Below are 18,926 nucleotides of genomic sequence, written 5' to 3'. Positions count from 1 at the left end.
AGAAAGGAAGAGCGTGTGGTCACTGACTTCTCAAGTTCACGTGCAATGTATCAGCAAGAGGGCCTCTGTGTTTGTGACCAGGCTTTAGTAGCACTTCACTTGCTTTATCGGCCTCCACTGATCAATAGTTTCCTTTTATAGCAGTGCCCCAGTGAATAAATTTTCACAATAAATGTCCCTGCTGAGCAGTTAGATTTGAATAGGGTTGGATCGTAGGGGTGGTGGATTAAATAATGTAGAATCTGAGTGTGTGTCTAAATGTGGATGTGCAGGAAAGTTAAGACACAGTAACAAAAGGTGTGACATTAAAGTGCATTAGTGAAAGCACATTAAATCCTTTGTGGATGCTCTCAGCAATGAAGTGGCCTTAGGATATGTCTACTCTACACATAAAAAGCTACAGTGGCACTCACTAAAACAATAAGAGAGTGCTGTAGTTAATCCACCTCCCTGAGAGGCAGTAGTTAGATCAACAGAAGAATTCTTCCACTCTCTACACTGGGGCTACATCTAGACTACATCCCTTTTTCGTAAAAGGGATGCAAATTAGACATATCACAATTGCTAATGAAGCGGGAATTTAAATCTCCTCCGCTTCATTAGCATAAAAATGGCTGCTGCTTTTTTTCAGCACGGAGCTTTGCCGGAAAAAAGCACCAGTCTTAACGCGGATCTTGTGGAAAATAAAGCCTTTTCTGAAAGATCTCTTGTCCCTTATTTTAAGAGATACAAAAAAAGGATGCAATCTAGACGTAGCCTGGGTGTTAAGGTGGCATAGCTACATATCTCAGGAATGTGAGAAGTCCACACCTAGAATACACAGCTATGCTAATGTAAGTTTTCCATGTAGATCAGCCTTTAATTTGTTTTAGCTTAAATCACTTCACTTCTAAAGTGAATTCAGCTGAACTGATTAAGGCCTTTCTAATACTGATTGTGTTGTGTCCACACACAGATTTAATGCATCTTAACTAATGCACTTTAAAAGTTAGTTTATCTTTACATTAGGACAAGTTGGTAAAGTTGACAAGTCATTAGCCTTTCGATTGACCTAAAATGTATTAGAGAAACACTGTAGAATATAAGGGGAAGCTGACACCACATGAGGTAACTGCAGAAGATTTGAGGTTCAGGTGAATCAGTAGAGATCATTAGCACAGACCTCAGGTATGCCTTGGCCATTCCCAACTAGTTATGATTTGTGAACCTCAATGTCAAAGAAAAGGCAAGAGATTTCTGAATGGCCATTAGTTTTGTCATTAAAAAAGGTAAGGTAAATCTTTTCTTAAACCTGAGCTGCAATGTTGATACAACCATCTGACTGGGCAGTTTCTTCAGTGTATATTTAAGTAAAGCCAGTCTCTGCAATCAATGGGGGATAAATTGAGTTTTAGTTAATCATAAGACACCTTTGGTGAAAGTTTCTTAGTAATTGTTATGTATGCTCTTGAAGGATTCACAGCTCTGGCAGCTTCTTTTGAAATATTAAAATACCTGGGTGAGTGGCAGACAGCCCCTACTGGCCTCTTTTCCAGAAACTAGTCCAGCTGAGGCAGCAAACTGGAAGAGACAGTGGTTGTTCTTCAGGCATTTTGTAACAATAAAAACCCCCTTCCACAAATCTTAAGAGACTGCTAGACAGTTTGACAATTTGAGATCAAAGCACTTACAGTCAAATTAGGTATGCACTGGAGAAGATTTCCTCTATTACTGGCTTTCTCCAGGCACCATTCTGAACAGTTGTATTTGCAACTGACTACAGAAAAACAACTTTTCTACTGTCCTGCCTCCCAGAAACGTAAATCATAGTCTTGGGATGTGCAAAGGAAATAAGAACATTAGAATGGGAGAGTATAACTTTGAATTTTTGTAGCTCATTGCTAAAAGTGAAACCAAGCAAGGAACTCTCCCTCCTCGTCCCACCAAAAATTCTCTCTCAGATCCCATTTTAACATCTTCTAGTGACCCTAAAGTACATAGCTCAGTCCTACATCATCCTTCTTGAGCTGGGAGAGGACCTTTCAGCTCCTGACTTCTCATACTTTGCTTGCTTGTTCCTTAACTAATTAACCCCATCATCTCATTTGGCTTGGCTAGCACCCTAATTACAATGCAAGATCCACTTGGTGCTAATGCAACTTTTACCAAGATACACTTTTCCCTCCTCCCCTTCCTAGAGCTGAAGAAGCAAGTGGAAAGTGCCGAACTGAAAAACCAACGACTTAAAGAAGTTTTCCAGACCAAGATCCAGGAGTTTCGCAAGGTATGCTACACACTGACGGGATACCAGATTGACATCACTACTGAGAACCAATACCGGCTCACCTCCATGTATGCTGAGCACCAAGGAGACTGCTTGCTTTTTAAGGTAGGCTTGTATTCCCCCGTCCCATCCAACTCTTTGAGGTAATTGTGATCAGCAAGCCAGAATACTTTCTTCATTCTAACTGCTGAGAAATGCCAAGTCAGAAGCTCTTGCTATATGACAGTTGTTCCTTTTTGACCACCTTCTGCATTTGAATACAGTGAGAGTGGAGATGCTTCCTCCTTTTAAAGAATTCTGTGAGAAGACTGAGTCCTAATTCTTCCTCTCACTTATACCAGAGTAAATTGGGAGGAGTTTAGGCTAGGGATGTGAACACTTAACAGGTTACCTGGGAAGCATCACCTTTAATGGGTGATGCTTACTGGATAAGGTTAACTGACGCCTGGGAAGTGCCAGTCCCATGTGGGACTGGGAGCTAGCAGCCTGGGCTAGCCACAGAGCCCCTCCATCCACCACAGCTCGGCTAGAACAACTCCCTTCCCCTCCCCCTGCTGCAGGCAGAGGTTGCTCCAGATGGGCTGGAACCACTCCAGCCCAGCCATTGCAGGTGGGGGGACCAGCCCAGCTGGGCTAAAGCAGACACTTCCCCCACCCAGCCCTCCTTTTAATTTATTAACCTGTTAAATATAGTGTTTAACACTTTGTTTAACCAGTTAACCAATTAATTGGTATTTTACATTCCCAGTTTATACTACAACTGCACTAAGAATGCTGTGGTTGCAAAGCTGCAATGTTGTAACACTGCAGTGTAGACATTCATTACAGTGACAGAAGGGCTCTTCCCTTTGCTGTAGTTAATCCACCTCCCCAGGACGTGACCACTTGGTTGATGGCAGAATTCTGTCATTTTAGCACTGTCTACACTAAGGATGAGGTTATCAAAAGTTGCTCTTCTCGGGAAGATAGGGTGTGAATGGATTTTAAGAGCTGTAACATGCTAGTGTATGTTTCCAGTGTAAACCACCCCTCAATCAAATTCAGTGGAGTTACTTTGGTTTAAAGGAAAATAAAATATGCGCACGATGCTCCAAGAATCTAGCATTAGAACTCCCTATTTTCTATCAGCAGAGAAATGTACCATATCTTCATATTCTCAAACCTAGCCAGAGGGATATGTGTTTAGCTGGCTACTCTTTATGGTGAATCCTGCGTCAGTGTGGATGCTGGACTAAATCAGTGGTGCTCAACCTTTTGTCATTCACGATCCCTGTGCTGCGGGGGCTGCCAATGGCCCCGGATCAAAGCACCATGCGACCGCCAACCACCGGGCCCAGCCCCCAGCTGGCCAGATCAAAACATCGCGACCCCCCAGGAAGATAGCCGCAACCCCCTTGGGGTCATGACCCACGGGTTGCGCACCACTGTACTAAATGACCTCTGAACATCTCTTCCAGCCCTACAGTTCTGTGATTGTATATCCAGGACAGGGCCTCATCCATTCATCTGTCCAACATTTTAGGCCTGTTATTTCAAGTGCAGCTTTCTCCTATTGTTAAGTAGTAATATTCAGTATTCACAGGCTGTTCAGACACTGTGGAATTACTAAGACATTGACTATGTCAGGGCTCAACAAAATACAATCTTAGTTGGAGAAGATGAGAGAGGGGGTTGTTAGTTGAGAAATCAACAAGCCGTTTGTGTAATTTATTTACCCAAGATTAGTTGGAATGTAAAACCAGCTGCCAAAGTCAGCTACAGAAGTAAGTTTCTCTATAAGTTGTTCCCCTTTTGCAAATTTTTAATAACTGCTGAAGTACTGAGGGTTTTTTAATTAGCTGGTTTGAACTGGCTGAGCAGTTTTCTGGCAAGACGGGAGTGGTGGGGAATAGACATAAGCACTGAGGGCTATTTATACATTCTAGGTTAATAGAAGGTTATTTTGTAGTGCTTTCCAATGGAAATTGTTTATGACACGGTGTTCCACTACATCACACTGTGCAATCACATCCTTTTCTCCTTACAGTCCTAAAAGTCACTTCTTTAATGAGTGTTATAAACTATAGCTTTGTAACAGGGTAGCTGGCTCGTTAAATGAAACTGGACTCAGCTCTCCTGTTCCTGGAAGAAGACTGAAGGCAGGAGAACTGCAGGTGGGATCTGCTGGCTACTGTCTCCAAGCCACAGAGCTGGGGCCAATGTCTGGAGAAGGCTGAAGGCCAGAGAAGGATGCCTGCTAGCTCCAAACTGGAGAGCCAGAGCCAAACAATAGAGAAGACTGAAGGAAAGGAAAGGAAAGCAGGAGAGGGGCTTACCCATAGTCACCTTCTCTCTGAAGAGCTGCATCCGAAGACCAGTAAGAAGGTCGGGAGAGAGTGTAACGCTCCCCTGGCAAGTGTTCTCCTAGCACAGAGACTATGGGCATTCCCACTGGGAAGAGCAGGAAGTGTAAGAAATGTAACCTTAACAGATGACACTAGGCCACGGTGAGAACAAGGACTGTTTGCAGACAGGTGATGTGCACTGTGTTTTGGGACTTTAGATGTAGATTCTTTGTAAAAGGTTGTTGTAATAAACTGGCCCCTGTAGGAATATTTTTTTAAGAGCGAGCCTGAAGTGGAGTCCATTGGGTTATTCAAGAGGGAAAATAAGCAGAGGATGTGCTTGCGGGGCTGCCCTGAGACCTGAGAGTGTGCCTACAAGTAGGCCACTCATTTGTAAGCCTAGGTACATTTATTTTAAGAATATTCAAAGTGATATAACAAATAAGGTGCATGCAAGTGCCCCAATGCTGTCATCATTTCTCCTTGTCTTGTCTTGCACTGAAATCTATGGGACAGGGACTGATCCTTATTTTTGGGAAGTGCCTTAACATCTATAGTGCAAAATAAGTACTATAACATTCCCATGGGTGGCAATGGGAAGTCCCATAGTGGTCTGGCTGTATGGCCAGGCTTTGAGTGCAGATTTTATGGGCACTGTCTTTCATATGAGACACTTATCTCATGGGCAGCACTTTTGGGGCACTGTATGAAATAAATAATTGAGATGTGTCCTCATCAGCAGCAAACAGTTTAGTCACACCCTCACACTGGTTTAATATCATAGGTTTTATTTCCACATGCAATAAAACCTTCATCCTAATCTTCATGCTTCTCCTGTCATGATGCTTAACACTCTTACTCCTATTTTTGGCATTCTGTTCTAAATCATGAAGTGATATAATTAAAAACAAATCATGAAAAGCAGCTCCCATCTCCCTAGGGTCTCAGTGTTGGTAATAGCATCTTACCCATCCCAGCAAGTGTTAACCTACAGAGCAACTAGGAGTACTACACCTCTCCCCTATGGCAACTGCAATTAAAATCATATTCACTTCCAGTTGGTCCCTTGAGGGCATGATGGTCTTTTGTCCACATTATACTCAGCACCATATAATTTGGTACAAATAATAGCATTTTCTATAAAGATGGCAGTGACTCACTATCAGAGATATTTCAGGCAAGTTAAGGCTAAGACCGTTAGCAAAGTTGTGTGTGGGAAGATTGCACGTTGACCACCTGAATTATAGCATTCATTTACCTCCACATTCTTCTTAACGCCATACTAAAATAAGCTCGAGAGCTGTTGGAAAAGAGTAAGCAAGCAGAGACTCTCATCTCTAAATACTGATCTTGCTTTACTTTCTTCACTTGTGGCTTCATTCCTAAGTGTTTCCATAGAACTAAATTGGATGACACCAGACATGGCAGGAGAAGTTTAGATCTCCAACATTTTCAGGAGGCACCCTTCAAGAACAGTCTCCGCAAATGGCTGATTGATTTATAGGCTTCCCTGGCACACCGTCCCACCATGAGGGTTGCCTTTGTATAAGAGGAACAGATTTGAAATTCCTTTAACACAGAAGCCCCACAACAAAATCTTGGAATCTTTCTCCCATCTTAAGAAGTTGCATCCCCAAAGTCTATTGTTCAGAGAAAGAGCAAAGTATATACATCTGTTTTTCCCCTCAGTGAATACAGACTGCTGATGCCTATGTATACAATGAGGCTTGGATCCTGATTATGGCTTCTCAATGGGATTGTGTGTTTATGCTGTGGAATCTCTGAGCTGTAACTTACTGTGGGTGTTTGTGTGCATTGCATTAAGCTGGAGAGGTCACAAAGCAGGAAACACTGTTTGTATTTATTTCACTCATGCAATCTATGGAGCAGGTTCTATATAATTAGACCAAACAAGTCCCGTTACACTTTACAAGCTTCTGCAGCTTGTCTGCAAACTTTAGGGCACGTTTCAGTAATACAGCTGGTGGCATTTAATTTTCATTGAAACTTGAAGAGTCAGCTATGCAAGAGTAGTTACTGTAATGGCTGTAACCCCTTCAGAGCAGAATGATGTGTGAGGTATTTCCAGGCAGAATTTTCCTTTCTTGTGGCTGGCCACCCTGCCTTGTCTGCTGTAACTTTCCAGTCAGTTCATATGATACAGAAGCTGAGTTGTTTGTTAGAGCAGCAGTGGATGGGTTAATCAGAATGACGCATTTTAAGAAGAAGAGACTGTCCATAAATGAATACTGAATTTCAATGAATTTTTTATCAGTGCATATTGGAGATCCCTATAGACACAACAGAGGAGCTCATCAAGATGAAGGATGTTACAATGATTTTAAGAACCCCTGCATGTGCATGTACATAGGCTGGAGCATCTCAGACTTCGCAGCCCTCTCTCTTTCTTTCTCTCGCTTTAATTAAATGCTATGAAAAGTCATGTTCAGACTCCTTACCAGGAGTTTAGTTTCAGATGATTTTGCGGAAGGTTATATATTACAATTATTGCATTACTTGGCAGTTTCATATTCTATCACTGTTGCTGGTTCATTAGTTCATTAGTTTGTAATGCATATTCTTTGCTTTCTGTGTAAGTGCTTGTAATGTAGCTCTATCCAGGCAACCCAACAAGAGATGCACTGACTACACTTTTACCTACTGCCTTCATTTTTCCTGCACTAATCAATTTCTTTATGACAAATCTGTTAGCTATACCTATTGCTAAACAAATAAATATTAAAAGACCAAGAGAAATTACCAAGAGTAAGCTTAGCTGACTTTTTATTAAGGTGAAGGGTGGATCAGTGTAGCTTATTTGAGCACATATATATATCATGCTGTTTACCCTGTTCACAGCATGGACACTAAACAAACAGTGGAGAAAGGGAGAGAATGGCAATGGAAATTGTTAGAGGCCAAAAAAGAAATGCTTTGGTATGAAGATTTTTGGATTGCTTAGAGAAGTGATGTATCAGGGTGTCATGAGAGGCATGCAAAATAATAAATGGTACAGAGAAGGTAAATCAGGGGCCTTTGTTTACTCTTTTTGTATTATATAAGAGCATGGGGCTATGAAAAGAAAATGAAAGGCAATACATTTCAAACTTATGAAGGGAAATCTTTTCTTGCATGCTGTAAATTTGATTTTTGGAAGCTGCTGCTACAAGATACTGTAAAGGCCAAAAGCTCACTGAGAGTTAGAAAAGCATTAGACAGTTATGTGGCTCAAATGAGAACATCCGCCTTTACGGTATGTAGGAAAAAGGGATATGTAAATCCTTTTTTTTCAGGGCATAAAGCCAGTTTCTAACTGAGGAAGTTAGGCAAAACTTTCCTCTGTGGGCAGGTTATTCCAAAATTGAGTGTTCTACCATTTCTTGCATTTTCTTCTGAAGCAACTGGCCCTGGCACTGTTGTTGACGGGGTACTGGGCTAGATGGGTCACTGGGTTAATCCAGTATGACAATTTCTATATGTGTATGTGGAATCTGATGATGTTTAGAAACCTTGCTGGTATCATGTTCTCTGCTTGCTCAAGAAAGGTAGGACCAAATTACTTAACAATCCTTGCATTTATTATGTGGACCCTCTTTGGTTGACAAGCAAGTTTAAAATCCCTTAATTTTTTTTTCCATTATCACAGTGAGGTTATGTTCCTGATCTGGTAAATATCAACCTATCTTCTCATTCTCCTTTATTTTCCATAGCCTCAAAGTCTCACCCTCTAGGATGGGGAGCTCAACCTAGTTCCACCTCTTAGCTATGATGTTCTTTTCTACCAAACTTATCATAAGTGAGCACAGCTCCCCAAAGTGAGTCATTGGGAAATATCCCAGAGATGTAGTTTTTATGAGTTTAAAGGAGACTTCCCAAGATTTTAGAGCAGGGGCAGGGAACCTTTTTCGGGTCGGGGCCACAAACCCTCCCATGGCGCCTGACTGAGAAGGAGAAAGACACTCCCCACATTCCCCTCACACACCGGAGCCTAGGGGGCCCAGTCTAGTAGATTTTTGTACTCCAGCCCTGTGGTGGGGAGGCAGGTGGCTGGCGCCCCAACACAGGCTCCCCAATGCAGGAGGGGCCCTGAGTCTCAGAGGGCAGATCCAGGCAAGCCAGGGGCCACATTTGCCCCACGGGCCTGAGGTTCCCCACCCCTGTTTTAGAGAGAGAATAAAAATGGAAGCATTGTGACTTTGAATGAGGCTGGCACCACTCGCTGCAAATAAAACCTTTATTCGAGTCCAGATGGAGTGAGTTTCATGAAGTAATATAAAATCAACAGCTTCTTTGCGATGTGCTAAATTAACAGCCACTGCACTCAGACAGCCTTTGAACCACACTTGTTTAAGTTGTTATTTAAAAGACTGGATTGAAGATGCATAAAAAGCAGCCATCCCTGCAAAACTTCAAGGCAATCTGAAGAGCTGAAGCTGGCTTCTCATGTGGTTTACTTTTGTTTACTGAAGCCAAGTGAAAGGGGGGTAAAAAGAATAAAAGCCACTTCACTTTGGGGGCTCTTTGATGGAAGAGGGACACTCCGTAAGGACAGACACTGGCTGTGTGCTAATTGTAACTGTGGAATGTGGAAGGAAAGTAGCTGTGATGGTGCTGCTAATGTCTGATGAGCAAAGAGAGCAGCTGGGGCTGGCTCAACAGAAACTTGTTTTGCTGACCTTTACTTCTGTTTGTGGCAATCCTAGCGCTTCCTTCTCCTTTACTGCTTACGGCATTTTAGACGGGTTGATTCTATGTAGAGGTTTATCAACTGTAACCAAGATCAGTCCTCTTCCCAATACAGGAAACCCCCACCTTATGCTGGCCAGAGTTGCGATCCCCCGCACTTACAACCATTTTTGTGAGTGTGGAAGGGGCCGATATCCCCGACTTATGTCCTCAGCCCGCATTTAAGACAATGCACAGCGTCTATCGTAAATGCTGGTTCAAGTTATGACTTCTCCAGGAACGGGTCACATCGCAAGTCGGGGGCCACCTGTATTGCCTAAAGCAGGGGTCTGCAACCTATGGCTCTAGAGCCATATATCGCTCAGTACAGGACCAAATATGGCCCTTTTGTCACTCCCAAAATACACACGACTTTTTAAATTTAAATGAAAAAGTAATTCGGAATTTTAAAAATGCATAATTACACATGTCAAGATTTTTTTTTTGGTCTATTTCACCTTTAACTGTTCATTTTAACAATCATCCATCCTCTCTGCTCTTTGGGAGTCATGCATATTCTCTTTTTATTTGATTGGTCAAGGATTTCTTCCATCATCATAGGTGATGGTGAACTCTGTAACCCTGTAACAGTAAAAATGGTGAAGAGAAAGAGAGATGACGAGTATCAAAATTTTCAAAAGAGACTTGTGTGCATTTATGGATAGGTCTGGATCTCCACACTGTCTCATTTGTGGTGAGAGACTGTTCTCAAACAAACAGATTTAATGACAAAACATGCAGTATTTGCTACAAAATACCCTCAGGGTTACGCAGGAAAAAAAGCCTCCGAGGAGCTGCAGTGAAAAATGAACATTGGACAAAATAGCCTGGTGGCATGGTTAAAAAAAGGTGGGAGCTTAAACTCTGCAATTTTTGCAGGCTCATACAGCATTATTTGAGAGGGGAAGCTTTTCACTATGGGTTATGTGAAGAAATGCATTCTAAAAATTGGTCATGAACTACTTGATGAGTTTCATAACAAAGAGAAAAATCGTACAGAAAAGTCAAGATATGCTATTGTCGGCCAAAACTGTTCATGACGGAGCTGTGAAAATGGCCCATCAAATCGACAAGGAAGAAATGCAAACTTTGAGTACATTTACTTATTTTTTGTTTGCTTTGAACAAAACACATATGTGACATTAGTCAGTTGTGTATTCTGGGGTGATATATTTGCAGAAATGCTGTGCGCGAAGAAATGATTGAGATATTACCAATGTAAAATCAAACAAAGGGTGCCGAGATCCATAAGGGCATGTCTACACAGCAGGGATAAACTCGAAATAAGCTATGCAACTTGATCTACGCCAATTGCATAACTTATTTCAAATTTGGGCACGTCTACACAGCACTTATTTCAAAATAGAGCACCTTCCTCTGACTTCTCTTACTCCTCATACAATAAGGTTTACAGAAGTCAGAATAAGGAACCCATTATTTCAAATTTATTTCAAAATAATGGGCTTGCTGTGTAGATGCACAATACATTATTTTGGAATAACTGACGTTATTTTGTAAGGGTGACAAACTCATCAGGCTTTTAGACTGTGACTGGTTGCTCATGTTTCACTATCTTGTCGACATTACCTGTCATTTGAATGAGATGAACCTTAAGCTACAAGGTAAAGGAAATACAGTCCTGGTTCTGCAGCAGCCAGTGTTTGGATTTCAGTCAAAATTGACTATCTTAATCAAAGATATCAACATGGACAGACTTATGACATTTTGAAAAATTATGAATGTTTCATGATTCGAATCAGAGAGAAAATCCGAATAACAGCCTTGATTTGCAGCAGTTTGCTGGGTTTGTTTCTGAGCTCATGATGGCATTTGAGTCTCGTTTTGTTGACTTTTGCCAACACAGTGCTCTGTTTAAGTTTATGATGATTCGTCCACATAAAGCATGGCTTCCCAAACTGGGGGGCGTTCCCCCCCTGGGGAAGCATGAAGAAATTCCAGGGGCGGGGGGATGCTAGGCGACCCAGCCACACACACACCCCGTCAATCCCACCCCAAGTTTTGCTGTTATTTTTTTGGGAGAGGGATGTGAGGGTTTCTCAAAAATCAAAAAAGGGTGTATGATGCAAAAAGTTTGGGAACCACTGACATAAAGTGTCTGTTGACGAACTGGATTTGACAGTCATTTCAGGTATCTCAGTTAGTGATTTGGAAATGAAAATAACAGATTTCAAGGAGTCAGATATCTGGGTGGAAAAATTCATCAAGCTGAATTCTGATTTAGAATCACTTGCTTGACAACTTCCAGAATTGGCAAAACTGAACAAATGGGCTGACATGAAGAAATTAGAGCATGATGATAATCTGATTCTGCAATCTTGGAAAGAACTTCTTGTCACATACAACACCATGCAGAACATCAGCTTGGCCTTACTTTCAATGTTTGGCTGCATCTATATTTGTGAGCAGGCTTTCTGTCTTTTGAATCAAATCAAAGGTAATTTGCGCTCAAAATTGACAGAAGGTAACCTGAATGCGTTAATGAAGCTGAATTTAACCAGTTATGATGTAAACTTCAAAGGAATATGCAAAAAGATACAGCAGCAGAAGTCCCATTAAATAATGGGAGTACAATGAGTACAATGTTTCATTTATGCTATTATTAATCATCATGTCAACTATTAATAATATTAAGTTATATATTTTCAGTCATGCAAATGGGCATTCTTATACTGGCTCTTTGTTGCCCACTTGTTCTGAATTTTGATGTAGTTGCCAACCCCTGGCCTAAAGCTAAATTCTCATCCCTTTTTCCTCCCTCAAAATGTATGTGAATTATAGTGTCCTTGCAATAAAGGGATTTTTCCATGTTTGATGAAAACTTCTATCAGGAGGATTAGCAGAGTTGATAGCTTAGGTAGTTCACATATTTTTATTTCTGTTTCCTTCACAGGGTACTATATTCCATGCAAATTGAAATAATCCCTTTGCAGGGGACACATGTCACAAAAAAGCCAAAATATAAAGCAATATAAAAGTGCTAACATAACCAATAGTAAGATAGACCTGATTCACTGCAGATGTGGGTTTGTGTGGATGTGTTTTGAATGGAGAAGCCATGAGTGAGTTGTTCGGCTCCAGAGAGAGCTAATATAAGCTTTACATTGAATCATCATGCATCTTGTATATAATCCTATGTAGATATGCCATGTTACAGCACAGAGAGCAGCGTAAAAACCTCAGCAAATGGCCTAAATTGGCATTTCTGTGTCTAAAAATGATGTGGTGAAGAGAGTTGCTTCTTCCTGATACTTGGCTGCCCCTCACAGTCCACTCTTCCCATATCAAGCCTGGCTTCTCTCTCTCAAACCCCAGAGTCCCACTCACCCCTTCATGCCCCCTGCTGGCCTAGCCTGCAGTTTTGGTCTCCTCAGAGTTTAGGGGTGGTGCAGAACCCCTGCGGACTAAAGCAGGCTGAGCTCCATCCGTGAGCAGCAGTTGCATGTCATCTTTGGAACTAAATGAGGTTATAGTGATTAAGAAGAATAGCATTGTGGTTAAGTTACACACTGTGAAAAGCTGCCCTACATCTAAGCTGCTACCCGAACATGTGTGGAGCCTGTGTGATTCTCATGGGTTAGCTAGAGGGATCCTGAAAAAAGTAGACTTCAAGAGACATTTCAAAAAGGCCTCATTTTTAAATGTTTCCTCTGGCAAAGTTATATAGTCTTTGACCTAGAAATTAGAACAGAAATTTCAACTAGCCAATGAAAAAGTAGTGGGTTAAACCAGGAGACAGAATGTAATCATTTGTGTGTGAAATAGACAGTTTAAATCCTTTAAGTACTAATCACAATGCAGCCTTAACTTTAGAGTAGCTAGGGCCCCTCTGTAATTACTGTATAGGTCTCAAAATGAGCCGTTTAATAAGTGGATTGTTTTTCCCCATCTGCTCTTCCTGTATGAGTGTTGTGCTTGCTCGTTAGATGTGGATGTGGATGACGTGAGCTGTCAGTGGTGTGGAAGCTATGAAGCTGTGTACATGTGCTTAGCATGCTTGCAAGATCAATTACCTCCACTTTGAACTCACCAATAAGTGTCCTTCAGTAGCATGTCCCCAGCTGTTCATTTCTTCTTGTATCTCTCTCATCCCCCTCCTCCTCTCTCTTCGGTGAGTTTCAAGAGTGAAAAGAAGTCACAGTTTTGATAGAGTGCTGTTCTTCCAGCAGCCGTCTCGCACTCCTGCACACACAATCAAAAATAGCAGTGGTGCTCATCGGTGGAGCAGGCCAGGCAGAGAGAGATTGATTTGAGATTGCAGGCCTCTATTAACTCCTCATTCTTGTTAATTACACGTTATTTTATTTTTATATTTTGTTTTTCAATTTCTCTGCGTGGCTTCTGTGGATTAGTTTCTCAGCTGCAGGAGGCATGCGCCATTTGTGTGCGAGTGTGATGTGTTAATGCCAAATGTGCTGCATTAGAATTGCAGCAAAGGTCAGCCAGGAATTTGTGTGGTCTCTGAAATCAACAGTTCTGAAGCAGGATGTAGCAATCAATCTGTTGAGGTTATTTGAATAAATATTGTATTAAAACCATGTTTCATTCTCAGTGCCTGTCTCCATTCCACATTGGTACATTTCTTTAATTCTTGCCCCTGTCTTCATCCTGCTCACCACATGCTCCAATTTCTGCCACATTATCAATCTGGCTGCATGCATTTCTTCCTGAAATAGTTTTCCTTTCTCTTAATGGAGTCATAAGTGTGTATTTTCTGCCCTTTTAAACTAATCTGCCTCAAGAATTGCAGACTCCAAAGGAGAAACCAACAGAAAGACTCATTGAGCATAGAGCTCTCAGGAGCATAATGCGGGTAAACACAGCCTCAGTTGCCTTTCATTCTGGTATAGAATCTGGTCGAAGGGAATCAGTGATGAATACCCTCCTCATTCTCCCTTACCATGGCAGATGGTAGAGAAAACCTCCACTAGCCAGGAGTCAGTAATAGCGGACATAGAATTCTCCAGGCCTCATTGACTCAGTCTGTGCTTTCTGGGAAGAGAAGAGGATGAGAGGTTTTCTCAAGGACCTGAAATTTGTTTTATAGTGTAATCCAGGGGAGGATGGAGACACATTCAGGTTTCGCTATCCAAGTAGGAAATGGCTGTCATGTTTAAGTGCTAATCCAGTTACATAGCCTTGGTTTTAAAAGCGGAAAACCAGATTCACGGGGAGATGTGAGAATAAGCTTGTTAATGTGGGGCCATTCAGCATGCTCTGTCTCTGTTGTTTGCTAATCTTTACTCTTAGCCACCATGGAGGTGCTTTTCCAAGTGCCCTGCCCCAAGCTTTTTCAGGCCATGATGGTAGACATTCACAGATGGGATTTCCTTGCATATCCGGGGACCTTTCCAAGCATCTCTGCCAATAGGTTAATATGAGCCTGTCCCCTCCCTCCATGGCCTCCACAGACTCGATTCTCTCTTTCTTTCTCCCCACAGAGAAACCATTTAAAAAACCTGGCAGCCTTCAAGTTGTTCTTTTATGTGCTTTGCTCAGCCTGATCGCAGCCATCAAAGCAGTTTGGTCTCATCTGGGCACTGCATATGTTAGCAGGACCACATGAAGGACTTCTGGTCATTCCGCATCACAGATAATAGTAATTAATCTAATTACTGACTTGACAGTTCTTTGCACAAGTCTGATTTCCCTCCTCTTCCACAAGTGCCAGTGCATTTGAGACTTGGAGCTAAGTCTACGCTTCACATTGACCCAGCTCAAGGAGATATACATGTGCTAGATCCGATCAAACTAGCATGCTAAAAACAGTATAGCCTTGACAGTGAAAGCAACAGGAGGGGCTATATACCCACCTGAGATAGCATGTACATGGGATGGGTAGCATTTTATGCCACCACAGCTGCACTCCGTTCGTACAGGTTTGCTCTGCCAGAGATATGTCTCTTCGAACTGAGACTCAATCCCCATCTTAAAAGTGACACATAGCCTTGTAACAAAATACAGGACTATGTAGCACTTTAAAGACTAACAAGATGGTTTATTAGATGATGAGCTTTCGTGGGCCAGACCCACTTCCTCAGATCAAATAGTGAAAGAAAATAGTCACAACCATATATACCAAAGGATACAATTTTAAAAAATTGAACACATATGAAAAGGACAAATCACATTTCAGAACAGAAGGAGGATGGGGGGGGGGAAGTGTGGAAAAGGTAAATGTCTGTGAGATAATGGCATTAGAAGTGATAATTGGGGAAGCTATCTTTGTAATGGGTAAGATAGTTGGCGCCTTTGTTGAGACCAACACATAGAGTGTCGAATTTTAGCATGAATGACAGTTCAGAGGATTCCCTTTCGAGTGCAGATTTAAAATGCTTTTGAAGTAGGATGCAGGTAGTTAAGTCGTTGAGACAGTGTCCTTTCTGGTTGAAATGGCAAGAAACTGGTTTTTCTTTGTGGTCCTGTCTAATATCTGTTTTGTGTGCATTGATTCTTTGGCGAAGCATCTGAGATGTTTGTCCAATGTACATAGCAGACGGACACTGTCGGCACATGATAACATAAATTATATTTCTGGATGCGCAGGAATATGTATTCTTGATCTTATAACTCACTTGGTTAGGTCCAATAATGGTATCAGCAGAGTGAATATGTGGACAAAGCTGGCAACGGGGTTTGTTGCAAGGGAAGGTGCCAGGGTTGGTATTAGTGTGGTATGTCCTGTGGTGGTTGGTAAGAATCATCTTGAGGTTAGGTGGTTGTCTAAAGGAGACTATGGGTCTGTCTCCCAGAGCCTCTTGGAGTTTAGTATCCTGTTCCAGTATAGGCTGTAGTTTATTGATAATGTGTTGGACAGGTTTAAGTTGGGGGCTGTAGGTGATGACAAATGGTGCTCTATTGTTGGTTTTCTTGGGTTTGTCTTGAAGTAGATGGTTTCTAGGTATTCGTCTGGCTCTTTCAATTTGCTTTTTTATTTCTCCGGGTGGGTAGTTGAGATTTATAAATGCTTGGTAGAGATCCTGAAGTTTCTGGTCTCTGTCAGTGGGATTAGAGCAGATGCGGATGTATCGAAGGGCTTGGCTATAGATGATGGATCGTATGGTGTGTGCTGGATGGGAACTGGAAGCATGTAGGTAACTGTATGAGTCAGTGGGTTTTCTGTAGAGAGTGGTGACTAATTTTCCATTGGTGATTTGTACTGTGGTGTCCAGGAAATGGATCTCTCGTGTAGAATGGTCCAGGCTGAGATTGATGGTGGGGTGTAGGTTGTTGAAATCTCTGTGGAATGTCTCCAGTGTTTCTTGGCCATGCGTCCAGATCATAAAGATGTCATTGATGTAGTGTAAGTAGAGAAGGGGTAAAAGGGGACGGGAATTGAGGAAACGTTGTTCTAGGTCAGCCATAAAGATATTAGCATACTGTGGGGCCATGCGTGTACCCATGGCTGTGCCGCTGATCTGGAGGTATAAGTTGTTCTCAAACTGGAAATAATTGTGGGTGAGAACAAAGTTACATAGGTCTGCTATCAGGTTGGCAGTAGTGTCCTCTGGGATAGTGTTTCTAATTGCTTGTAATCCGTCTTCATGTGGGATGTTGGTGTACAGTGCTTGTACATCCATGGTGGCAAGGATGGTGTTATTGGGGAGGTTATCGATGTTTTGTAGTTTCCTTAGGAAGTCAGTAGTGTCTTCGAGATAGCTGGGGGTGTTGGTTGCGTAGAGTTTGAGGAGAGAGTCTACATAGCTGGATAGACCAGTAGTGAGTGTGCCAATACCAGAGAATATGGGACGTCCGGGGTGTCCAGGTTTATGGATCTTGGGAAGCAGATGTGATACTGTCACAACAAATATTGCAGGTGAGGCCAAGGAGTCCCATGAGCTGAGCTGCCATCGTGTCACGGATAAGTATGAAAGAGCCATAGTCTGTCCTGATGAACATTCTTAATTAAAATAAAACACTTTTCTTGCCAAATAGTCTTTATTCCTATATGAAAATGTATGTGGTCACTGTCTAGTTCACCACATGCAAGCCGCCATCACAAGTGGTAACTGGTACCCTGACTAGGTGTCTCAGCAGAGGCTAGTGTCTGTATCAGTATCGTGGCTTGAGTGGAGTGCTCCTTTGTAAATCTCTGTCCCTGCTTCTCCCCTCCCCCCACGATCTGGCATGTGTTAGAGCTGCTTACTTTCTGTAAGGGAGAAAGAGTCATTTAGTGATTAGAGCAAAGATCTAGGGAAAAGACTCCTGGTTTCTATTCCCATCTCTGCCATTGACTTGCTTTGAAACCTTGAACTCATCACTTAATCAGCCCATTTTTCTCCTCGTCTATAAAATGGGTCCGGAACAATTCTATTCACTTTACTTTGGAGAGGAATGAGACGCTTAATTAAATGTACAGCGCTTAGGACTTTTTAGCTGAAAGCAGTGTAGAGATACCAAATGTAAAGTGCTTTTGTTATTCGTATATAGACTGCTTCTTAGCGATGCCTTCAACCGGGCTTGAGGTTGAGGCTCATTAGTGGAACAGGGTGAGGAAGCCTACTAGGTTACTGCCCTGGCTGCTCTCTCTTTTTTCTGGATACATACCACCTTTCAGCAGCACTAAATTCAATTCCATTTCATTTTTTTTAAAGCCTTGGTCTTTTGCAAAGATACTTTGTGTGATTGGCTCACTTGAGAGGAAGGGAGATGACTCCAAGACGAAGAGTTTGGGGAATACAAAGACCTCATTACAGAACACATGAAGTGGTTGTTTTTAAAAAGCAGCTTTTGATGCCTGCTTCTCATTTTCCCTGGTGCTGTTGTGAATTTGCAAAACATGCAGAGCCGTGTCACTAAACCCTAACCCCGCTGTTTCATTCACAGTTCTTTATGTACAAAGCCTCAAATGAAAAAGAAGGAAACTTTGATTTAGGAAACTCAGAGTTCTCTGATACCAATGTATCTCAGCAGATTGTCAGCTCAGCTGCAAATTCCCTGACTATTTCTCATTTCATTAAGGACTCCTTTGGGGGAATATGCTGAATTGGAGCTGTTCTGGTAGCCCTTCAAGTCCTACACTGAAGGAAGTGAGCAAGAGTTTGTTATTAACATATAGGGGAGGACACCAAGGTCTGTGTGAAAGCTTTAATTCTGATTTGTCACCACCTTGATATTGCTCAATTATTATTGTTTATTCCAACTTCACTTAACCACGCAGCTCTGACTGAACATATGTTGTTTAGGGAATATTTTTATTCACAAGAATAAAAAGAGTAAGTAATGAATAAAGAGAAAGTGCATGTTAATTTCTCCTGAAAATGGAGGTTAGAGGGAATAAGCTCCAATATGTCCCAGCAACAGTACATTGGAGATAATATGCCAAGACAGCAAAACAGGCCCAGCCTGTATAAAGAACAGCTATTTGGTTTTCATTATCCATTGGTCCCTGCCTAAAACAAGGAGAGCAAGAAGAGCAGATTCTACCATCCTAGAGTAGTATCGCAGCAAACCGCTCTTCTTGTGCCTAAAGGTCCTAAAACCAGGATAGCCAGCTCCTGCAGAATAACCTCAAGGTAGTGGCTCCTACAACATCCTTTCGTTCTTGCTGCTGATATAGAATAAGTTAGAATTGGATGGCAAGGTTTCTGGTTAGT

General features: G+C 41.9%; 1 protein-coding gene across 7 annotated transcripts in view; it reads left to right on the top strand.

Annotated features, from left to right (window-relative positions):
- The window catches only part of MAD1L1 (mitotic arrest deficient 1 like 1), a 743,124-nt gene that overhangs the window by 590,956 nt on the left and 133,242 nt on the right, over positions 1-18,926 (top strand). For 6 of the 7 annotated variants that reach the window (XM_075899591.1, XM_006112872.3, XM_006112873.3 and 3 more), the window contains one exon: positions 2,178-2,368. The exons of the other annotated variant lie outside the window; for it this stretch is intronic. In XM_075899591.1, coding sequence (XP_075755706.1) covers positions 2,178-2,368 — 191 coding nt within the window. The remainder of the gene's footprint in view (positions 1-2,177; positions 2,369-18,926) is intronic. 7 annotated transcript variants of the gene reach the window in all.

The sequence above is a fragment of the Pelodiscus sinensis genome, chromosome 16, assembly GCF_049634645.1.
Source record: "Pelodiscus sinensis isolate JC-2024 chromosome 16, ASM4963464v1, whole genome shotgun sequence".
NCBI lineage: Eukaryota > Metazoa > Chordata > Testudines > Trionychidae > Pelodiscus > Pelodiscus sinensis.
The sequence above is the reverse complement of the archived record's forward strand: the minus strand, read 5'-3'. Positions and strand labels throughout refer to the sequence as shown.